The 11,198-nt window shown below is 40.8% G+C and overlaps 1 protein-coding gene across 1 annotated transcript in view; it reads right to left on the minus strand.

Annotated features, from left to right (window-relative positions):
* Nucleotides 1-981, minus strand: part of plcl1 (phospholipase C like 1) — an 82,527-nt gene extending 81,546 nt beyond the window's left edge. Inside the window, exon 1 of the mRNA XM_084023310.1 lies at nucleotides 134-981. Within this exon, the coding sequence (XP_083879436.1) occupies nucleotides 134-313 (180 nt within the window). The 5' untranslated portion in view covers nucleotides 314-981. The remainder of the gene's footprint in view (nucleotides 1-133) is intronic.
* Between the last annotated feature and the right edge of the window lie 10,217 nt (nucleotides 982-11,198).

Raw genomic sequence — 11,198 nt, forward strand, 5'->3', positions numbered from 1 at the left:
CTGCTGTCGTTTATCACTTGTTGACACATTTCACAAACATTGCCGGGAATAAGTTCTCTTTTTAAGGAGCTGCTTTACACCATGCTTTGGTTTCCATTGCATGACGTTCAAACAACACTGACGCGTTTCCTACCTTGATGATGCTGCTCCGGCGAGGTGCTGCCTTCGCGGCATCCAGGAGGATGGTGTCCGCGTCCTGGCCGCCACCGGGGAGGACGACGCCGCTCCGCCGGCCGCGGGACGCTCTCGGCGGGATGCCGTCCGGCGCTCCTTCGCTGCACAGCCCGTCTCCATATCCATCACGCTCAGACATGTCGACGAGAAGGGGGGGGAGGGCTCGATTCAAAACGCCGGGAGAGGAGAAATTAATCAAGTCGTCGGCTCTGACCCGAATAAAGTTTGACTTGGATGCGTGCGGATGCCATTTAAAGGAGAAAATCACTCAGCAGCAGCTCTGATAGGCTGGAGGAAACTAATCAGCCCAATTTTAATTAATTACGAACAGATTGTCATAGTCACTGAGCAGCGAGCCGTGCTGACTTCAGGCGGTTAACAGTCCATTCCCGCTCCTCTCGGTCCCTCGCTGCTGAAATCAGAGCATCGCACGCAGGTACGGCGGACCTGGAGGAGACCCGGACTTGGTGCGCTCTCCCGGATGCGCGCAACAAGTCTTCCCCGTGCTCAGCCTCGCTCCTCCAGGCGGCGAAGGCACACACACACACACACAAGAAAGAAGCCTTTGGTCCAAGACGAGAAACGATGACAGCGACGTGATGTTGGTTGGAGAAGAAGGAGAAGAAACTGTTTGAAAACAATCCAGCGTTGACTACGAGGCTTCCCGAAACACTACTCCTCCTCAGCTCCCCAAACACACAGCGGTGTCAAAGTGCAGAGAGGAGCGAAGTTGCACTGCGGTCTACGACGAGAGAAGAAGCCCAGACCCGTTGATCCGTCAGCGCGGAGCTCATCGCTCTGACTGGACGCGGCGTCCGCGGTCGTCTCGGTTGTACTCAACGGCAACAACAGCAGACTTTGTGCGAGAATAGGGAACACAATTGACAGTCGCACCGCCTCTAACTAACCGCCCCTCCCTTCATCCTCGCACCCGGCTCCTCCCACACGCCGCCCGGAATCATGAGTGACGCGCGGGGCGTCTAATGTGCTCCTCCGCCGGGACGTGAAGAAGCGGTCGGAGGCGCTGATTGGTGGAGCGTCGGGTCTGTTAGAGCCTGCTTATGCTTTTAAAGACAATGGTGTGCAGGTACGGTATGAACCCCAAGCAGCATTACATGGATGTTTTCCTTGTTACCCAAAGGTGTTTTCATTAGTGCGTCTGCTAGATTGGCTTCATAGTCCAACTCAGTGGACATTTACCTTTACTGGCTTCTCCCCAATCAATTAAGTTTGTTTTCAAGCATCAATAATGGAAATTTAGTTGCAGCCATGATATGAAACTAAACCAGACAAGCACGAAGCCATCTTAAATAAAAGTGAAGAAAAAAACACACGTCAAACTCCTGCTGGTATGTATTACGTATGGTTTTTACGAAACCCTCAGTCATTTGGGTGTTTTAAAGGGTAAGTTTGATGTCACCAAAGTCACACAACAACACAAACTAACGAACCGATGGAGGCAGCAGCAGACCAGCAACGCCTGCGAGGTAAACGTACTGTTATTGTCAATAGAGCCTGGTGGCTTTTAAGAGAGATAACGAGTTCAGTCAGTCTGAGGCAAGGCAAAGGGGTGAAAATACTCTAAATATATAGCGTACACTTGAATTCATAAAACATTTGTTTTACGTCTGTTTCATCCGAACTGTGGCAAAGCTGACCAGCGTCTACTGTAGTTAATACTCTTACAAAAATCCAAACTACCCCTTTAACTCACCACACCCTGCTCCACGGATGAAGGTCAGAAATGGGTATGTTGTAACCACACACAGCAGTGATGTCACCAGATTACTGGAGGTCTGATGTGCAAGCCTGACCTCTGACCTCTTCCTCTTGTCCAGCTGGAGTTGGATCACAATGACAGACAGAACTGCAAAGATTGGTACACGGTGGAGATATAATAAAAGTGTTATACATTATACGTCGCTGTGGCAAAATTGCGTTTTTTATCTCTGTGGCTTTTTTCCAGAGAGGTCAGAGGTCAGGGTCAGGTAGACAACAGCTCCCCTGGGGTAGGCAGGGATTTAGTGTCTTGCTCAGGGACACATCAGCAGGGCAGATTGTTACACACTTAGGACACTTGAACCCCGGTTGTCTTGGTAACATTCTCTCTAGCACAATTCCCAATCAGGTGGTGGGCGTACTTCTACAGTGCAGTATTTGGAAGGATTGTGGAGAAGGAAAAAATGTGTATAAATACACTGCTGCATGAATGTGTATGTTGCATTTAACTGCTGTGGGTGTTTTAATTCTATTTTTATATACTGTTGGCTAGTTTAATATACAGCAATGCATCATTCTATGAGACTTTCACATGTTTGTAGCGTCGCTCTCCTGTGAGAACCATGTATCTCTGAAAAGTCCACGTTTCATGATATTCAACTATGTGATGATGCATTTTCCTGCTGATCCGAGAGGCTTTTAAAGTAGTTTATTTAGATGAAGAAGTAGGAGGATTTCCTCAACGCACGAAGGAACACTTCATCCTTCAATTTAGCACAAACATTCAAAGTCAACACGTCTGGAGACGTTTTCACTGCACAGGAAGGGGATGAAAAGCTACTCTGAAAAGTAACAAAAGCTGGCAAATGTAGTGGAGTATAAGTATAATGGTAATACTAAATGTGTACTTGAGTTACTAGCATGTAGTTAGTTATACAAAACATATTGAAGTGTAAAATCAAGGCCACACAGAAAAAAAAACATTCCTCTTATTTGAAATATTAGACTTATATCCCACAGGGCCGAGATGAAGCTGCATGTCCTAAATCCCAAATGAACTCTGAGCCTTTTTCCATATGATGGAAACACTTTGAAGGTAGGTGAGACCTAAACGCAGCAAATCCCCTGAATTATTATTTGAAGGTGTTCTCGACTGTGTGTGTGTGTGTGTGTGTGTGTGTGTGTGTGTGTGTGTGTGTGTGTGTGTGTGTGTGTGTGTGTGTGTGTGTGTGTCTGGACCTTGAGCCACACAGCTGTGGAATGTGGTCAGCTGGTGGTGGCTATTAGTGCATGAAGCTCGCCAGTCGCACCTCATTGTTAGTATGCATGGAGCCGGAGTTCATTGGCGTCTGCCATGTTTGTGTGTTCTCGTAACGATAGAAAAGCCACGAATAAAAAGTGAAGATTCTGCTGTAACCTTGTTGCATGACACGCAGGCTGACTGTTTTTATTATTCTGTTTGTGTTGTAAACAACTCATTCCTCGCCCCATAATACCTTAACACGCACACAGTCACTTATTTTATATTGCAGTGATGGAAAGGACAGTACATTAACCCATGTACTGTACTTATGACAGCAATTGTGAGGTGCTTGTACTTCACTTGAGTATTTCTATGTTTTGCTTCATTATATTTTGAATCTTTGTCAGAACATTTATCTTTAAAGGAAAACCCTGTAAGAAGTATTCATATATTGCAAGTACATTTACTCAAATCAAACTTTAGGTAATTTTATGATACAAAAAGTGTACAGTTGAATCCAGTGATGGAAAGTACCGGAGTAAGCGCTGTACCTTTTTTTGTCATACTTGTACTTGACTTGAGTATTTCTTCTTCTTGCAACTTTATACTTCCTACTCCTCTACATCTCAGAAGGAAATATTAGACCTTTTACCCCTAAGATTCATACTTATAGTCCAAGATATAATTCATGAATAAGGATGTATTACCATAGATTGACTACCCAGCAGATGTATAAAATAGTTAAAATGACATCCATCTTTACCAGCCGCCACATTAAAGTGATGAACACACTTCATCAATAATTATAACACAATATTACTCTGAAATAAGCCATTATGCATATTGTAGTTGTACTTTAGTATATTTTGAATGCTAGGTTTTTACTTGTAAAAGAGTATTTCCACACTATGGTAAACTATCTGAGTACCTCTCCCACCACTGCTGCCTTCGAAGCAAATTAAATAAAGTTGCTTCAATTTGAAACAGGCATACGTTCAACTTCCTGCTTATTTCTTACAGAATGTAAGTCGTTGACATTTAAATGCCAGTTTACTCGGCCTCGCTGCAAAAGGACAAAAGGCATTTGCGGTGAGGAGACAGTAAAGTAAACTTGGACAACATAACATTTTTCTTTTTTGTTTTGTTTTTTTGCATGCCAGGGCAGGAGAAATCAGCAAAGGGTGAAAGAGGAATGTGACTCCATCTCCAAATGTCCCTCTGCTGCTGAAATTCGTGCCTTCATGAAAAAATTCGTGCCTTCGTGCCTTCTCACAAGATGGTGTGAGAAAGGTCCAATGGTGTGTGTGTGTGTGTGTGTGTGTGTGTGTGTGTGTGTGTGTGTGTGTGTGTGTGTGTGCGTGTGTGCGTGTGTGTGTGCGTGTGTGTGTGTGTGTGTGTGTGTGTGTGTGTGCGTGTGTGCGTGTGTGTGTGCGTGTGTGTGTGTGTGTGTGTGTGTGCGTGTGTGCGTGTGTGTGTGTGTGTGTGCGTGTGTGTGCGTGTGTGTGTGTCGGTGTGATCAGGTGCATGCTATTCTCTGTTCGTCTGCACGTCTCCTCAGGCCCTTGAAGAAAAACACCTCAAGAAGAGGACGTCTCATTCCACAAACTCCTTCTCATGTAAACAGTGTCATCAGATACACTCATACCCTCTCTCTCTCTCTCTCTCTCTCTCTCTCTCTCTCTCTCTCTCTCTCTCTCTCTCTCTCTCTGTTAAACATATTAGTTGTAGCTACGTCCCCTTGGTTTACTCTACCATTACTCATGGAGACACCTACAGAAAATATTTAGCTAAAACAAGTCTCAGTAATCCGCCACCTGGCTGGCTAATCAACCTTGTATCCCTTTGTTTTCCATACATTTACACCAGCTGAGTGATTGTTGAGCCGTGGAATCATTACAGCGTCGGAGTTATTAAATCAGCACGCCTGTGATTATCAACAACGTCCACGGCTTTGTTGCCTGGGAGCATACTCTTGTCTCGGCTTCTCTTTAAATCCTTCCTTGTGGATTTAATTTAGCATTTAGATTTAGATTTTTCATTTAGATTCACCATTTCATTTGTACCTCAAATGTGAGGAAAATGAGCTAAATGTTAGGAGAGTGAGCTCAATATTCAAAATATATCAGCTAAAGTGTGACTGAATTATTCCATTCGGCACCCATTACATGTGGGGATATTCTTTCTCCGATCCACCACAGGTCACACTCAAACACACTGTTCCTGTGTTCCCGGGTGTCGTCATGTCTGACTATTTGCATGTAAATAGAAGAACAGGTGTTGTGTGTATATACATATCCCGTGGCGTTTTGTAAGTCTCTGTCTCTTGGGTCAAAGTGACAGCAGCATCTCACACCTGCACTCCGAAGCACTCCTCCTTCACTAAACGGCTCTTTGAAAAGCACACGGGATGAAGCACAAATCCTTCATTGTTTTATCCAGGGCTTATTACAGACAATATTTCCGCGCTTGCTGATGATATTTAGGTCATGATGACACCAAAGGCTCACTGATTCAGAGGTGTACTGATCGCTTAGCATTAGACATAATAAGAGGATTCATAGCAGCTCTGCAAATAAATCTCAACTTCCCAGTTGCTTCCACAAATGCATATTACATTATATAATTATAATTATAATTAATTATATAATACACATCAGCAGTATATATTGAATAAAAAGGACTTTACTCCCTAGAATTGTATTTGAAATAATTAAATAAATTTTAAATAATAATAATGTAAAATTATTATTATTTATTACTTCTTAATTTAAGTCATTTTTTCAGTTCCTGTGGCATGAGTCTTAGCTCAGTTGTATGAATTTTATGTTGTAGAAATGCTCGTTCGTATGTGAGTTGTCATTAAATAAACAAAAACAGTTAAAAAGAGGTTTCATAGCAATTTGCATGACTAAGATAACAGACCCTCCAAATTCATCAAAACATAAACATAACATACATGTCAAATGCTTCAGACCAAAAAAATCTTGAGATTTTTATTTGAGTTCATCTGAAGTTGATTTAAATGTGTCTCAGTGGAGGAAGTTTTCAGATTCTTTACTTAGCAAAAGTGGTAATACTACTTTATAAAAGTACTCCATTACGAGTAAATGACCTGCATTGGGAAGTAAGAATCGTGAGCAAAATATACTTACAGTATTAAAAGTAATTATATGTATTATTGTATTGTATAATGATGAGGTATTATGTAGTTTAAATAGTAGTTCACTGTTTAGCCACCTTCTTATAAGTGCATCATATTCATATACAGTATGTTTTTTATTTAAAACGTTGGTAAAGTGAACTAGCTGTCATAAATGCTTTGCAGTAAAAGTACAATGTATCCTTCTGAATTGCACTAGATAAGAAGTATAAAGTATCAGTAAATGAACACGTTAAACGTTACCAAGATACAAACAACATGTATGTAAAATCTCAGTGGTCACCTCCTCAACTATAACACTGGTTAACACTAGATGGCGCCATCACCACATAAATTAACATAAAGAGGCGAGCCTTCACAGAACATCATCCCTTATTCATTTATGATGCTCCATTCATGTTATAATCTACAGGTAGAAGTAGACAATATTACTTTTTAGTATATAAACATGTAAACATGTTGAACAAAATGCATCAATACATAGTTAATATGCAGCAGTATTTATGGAGCAACAATTTATCTTAAATATTCTGTAAAGAAAAGTTGCACAAACACGATGTTAAACAGCTCATCATGACGTTATGAGTTAAAGCTGAAGGACATCGAGGTCATCATAAGTGTTTAATGTACTGCTGTATATAAACTGGTCACTTCCTTCACTGATGTCTGTGAAGGAGAGGCCCGGGTTTCCTTCCCGGTGCATCCCAGGCGGGTGGGGCTCCTGAATGGTAGTGGTTTCCTGCTGGATGCTTGGTTTTCTGAGTTATTTTTGAAGCATTATTTCATCCCAAAAGACTGTGTGTGTGTGTGTGTGTGTGTGTGTGTGTGTGTGTGTGTGTGTGTGTGTGTGTGTGTGTGTGTGTGTGTGTGTGTGTGTGTGTGTGTGTGTGTGTTGTCCTGAGTATATGTCATGCTCCTTGGAGACATTGCGTCTGGTGCAAAATATAAAATACTGAAATACTTAAATGTACTTAAGTACAAGCAGCAACACACTGTGGAAAAATCACTACACTCAAAATTCCTGCATTCAAAATCTTACTTACATGGTATATAAATACACAAGTTTTCGCATCAAGATAAAGTACTAAAAGTTAAAGTACTCTTTGAGCATGATGCCCTGTTTCACAATATAGCCTATAATGTATTACTGGATTATAATGATAAGAAGCTCATTTTAACTAAAATACTCCTGGTAGTGTAATATATAATGATATATCAATATTTATAAATTAACTTGAAATTAGTAATCTGAGACTGCAAACTAACTTAGTTATTTGTTATTTGTCAGAATTGGATTAGACTTTACTCCAGTAATTAGCATTTTTAAGCAAATTACAAATATTTAATAAACAGCTTAATGCTTTTATTACAGCTTTAAGGACATTTTGAGTGTTTATAAATGTACAGTAGTTGTCACAAATATAACGTCCCCTCATATCAACACATTTTTATATTATTAGAAGTGTATTTCATTATTCTTCATTATCTGTGTTAACAGCAACCTCCAAATCTGGGTGCCCACAGGATGATTTGTTGTTATTAACAGATAAATACCTACATTATAATGTGTTACAAACCATTTATTATATTTTTACATACTGGCTATAAATGCTAAATTGGGGGACTTAAAGTGAACTGGATCAAACTGACCTGCAGTTGTTTGTGCTCAACAGCGGCCTGGTGGACATATATAACAAAGAGAGATATACACAGCTAATACACAGTACATATTTTAGGATTGCTGTCCTCCTTTCCTCTAATAACGCCTCTCATCTACCAGCTGCGTCCTCTCCTCCTCTCCTCCTCTCCTTCCTGTCATTCATTCAGCCAAAAGACAAGTTAAGGTGGCTGAAATCGTCAGACAGGAAATCACATAACCAGCATAATGATGATGAGGGTTATTAATATTGAATATGTAATAAAATAACTTACTGTGTCGTGAAGATCTGTGTCATATTCTCGGATACAGTGATACCGCTCAAGAGCAATTATCTTTCTAAAGTCCCAAACAATGAGACCAGATGAGCAATTAGGGGAGAGCTGAAACGGATCCAACTCTCTCTGTGTGTGTGTGTGTGTGTGTGTGTGTGTGTGTGTGTGTGTGTGTGTGTGTGTGTGTGTGTGTGTGTGTGTGTGTGTGTGTGTGTGTGTGTGTGTGTGCGTGTGTGTGTGTGTGTGACAGGCAGCACCTGGCAGTGGTTTCTGCATGAGGGTATGCAGCTGACGTTACTGGCTCAAGCCTCAGCTGCCACTCTTACTTTAGTTCCCCATCACTTTGTTTGTGTGTCTTGTTCAGCTATCTTTGTGTGGACCAACTTGAGTTTCAAACCTTCATAGTGAGGACACCTTTGGAAAATGAGGACATTTTGGCCGGTCCTCACTTTGGAACAGAGCTTCAAAGTCTCGTCCTGCAGTGCCACCATGGAGATCACACTGCCACTAACGGCACTTCCTGAAATATTATTACATTTTTGGAAAAGAGAAGCAGACAGAAGAGTCTACAATATGTGTTTGCAGTATATACCCAGGATGTCAAAATGAGTCAGCAGCAAAAACAGGATAAAGAGATAAAGTTGGAAGCTACAGATCACAGTGTGAACGTGAACCACATCACCAGACAGAAGACAGTGAAGTCATGTAATCAGGCTGTCGGAGGAGGAGAAAGAGGGGATAGTTGCAAAAGCATAGACATTCACTAGCTAGTGTAGCATAGATGTGCAAACACACTGCTAATCTTGGATCCACGATGAAACATCTCCTTCCAACCTCTCTAGGTAACGAGTATCAATATTACACGTTTTCCAGGACGAGCTCCTAATCCACAAAACCAGCCTGAAAATGAAGAAATCTGAAACAATTGAGTCTTCAGAGCAGAGCCGGGTCGTTGTAGGACCTGTTCGGAGCAGGCCGATGCAACGTTAGGATTGGTCAGTCTATTTCTATTTTACCGTGTTTACGTCTCTATTAATGTCTGTATTTATAATTTTCTTTGTGGTGTTCTGCTCTGGAAAAATGGCGTTTAAGAAAAGCAACTTACTTACATACCTTTATTCTCCCAGATCAAAATATGTCCAAACTAACATATTAGTAATTTTGCACTTTATTTACCAACCACTCAGAATATGAAACAATGCAACTCCTACGAAAAATAACAGTGCACTCTCATTTAAGTCCTTTGAGGGAAATGTATTTTCTCCTGCATTACATTCACAGTTTGAAACATGTGGTTAACTTTTCAAATTGAAGCAAAAGTAAAACTTCTTGGTTAGGTTTTGCTTGAAATTACTATGAAATTTAAACAAAACAGACAAACATAACAAACTCCAATCCATGACAAAACATGTTTCCCTTGAAACGTAAATCACAATGCAGTTTGGTTGTATGGGAGCGTCATTTTTAGGAGACGCTCCCATACTGAACAGGGACTCCATTGTAATTTCTCGTGTTGGCGACAACAATGAAAAGTAAACCAGCAGGAAATTCTGGTGTGACAGACTGGGATCTGACTCTCGCTGGTATAAAAAATACTTCTATGTGCATCTTTCCTTCACTAATGAGGGACTTCAGATGGAGGTGAGCACCGAGGACGCCTGCTGTGCATCACTCTTCAACTCCGTACCCTAATGGTCTTAAGTGGAAATCAGTGAGTGCCAGAGGTCAGAGGTCAGCAGTATTAAGGAGTGTGTGTCCGACCTTGCTGTTTGATGCCACATGGTCCGGATGTCGTTCCAGATTTATTAGATAACATGAGAACAGTAAAGAAAACGTGGCAGCAGTCAGAGTTTTAAGTTACAAAGACCACAGATGAAGAAAGTAAATCCTTACAGTCCGGCGGGACCACGTTGATGAACGCTCACTGATTGAATTACTCGCTGGTAATTAAGGTCAGAGAAGAGAAGAGGGGGCAGATGGCTGACAACGCTACGGGCAGACATTTAAAAGATCCTTTTGTGATTGTAGTGCAACATTTTGTTCTCAGTGAGCTGGATCCAACTTGTTTTCATTTCCCTTGTAGTAAAAGTAAAGTAAAAGTATGTCAGTAGTGCAGTTAAATGTTCCCTGTCAACATTTTGCTATTATGTTTGATGTTTCTGGATCGTTGATGTGTACATTGCATTTTACTTCCAAAGATGTTTTAACTCCTTCATACAAAATGCATCATATTCCATAAGACCATCATGTGTTTTAGTCTCTAAAAAGTCAACTTTTCATGAACTCAGAAAACCAGCCCTGTTTCCCCCCCTTGTTGAGCTGAGAGGATTTTTGAACTGTTTATTTAGCTTCAGAATGTGGAGGATTTTCTCAAGACATGAAGAAACACATCAAAAGCTTTTTCTCTGGACCGGAAGGGGATGACAAATTTAAACTGTAGTCCAAGGACTAAAAATGACTTCTGTTAATGTGAATATTTGTTATGAGGTCTGGATGTTTTCTCACCTTTTTAAGCAATAAAACCTGACAAGGAACCGGGGCAAAGGAGCCGTGGCTAGAAATCCTACTATCATGTTAATGTAACCTGTTAAAATGTTGTGTGTGTTCGTTGACAAATAAACTAATACTTACAAATGTATTTATTTTTAGCTTTAGTTATTAGTTACTTTACACATTTTGTATACAAAATATATTACGAGTTTATCAAATATGATGATTATAACTGAAACAGTTTGTACAAGTAGAGCTGGTTAACAGAAAATTAATTGGCAATTAATGTGTGAAGATGTTTTTTTCCTTAAGTTAGTAAGTAAGTTAGAAAGGTGACACTTCACTTCACTTCAGATCCAGCCGTCGCTCCTCCGCAGTCCAAATATGGTCACTTCCATTCACTGGTTGCAAAAAATCCCAGATTGGCGACAGCCAAAATGTCAAACTCAAGGCTTCAAAACCGTAGTTCACAAAACAAAT

The sequence above is a fragment of the Eutrigla gurnardus genome, assembly GCF_963514095.1.
Source record: "Eutrigla gurnardus genome assembly, chromosome: 12".
Classification (NCBI taxonomy): domain Eukaryota; kingdom Metazoa; phylum Chordata; class Actinopteri; order Perciformes; family Triglidae; genus Eutrigla; species Eutrigla gurnardus.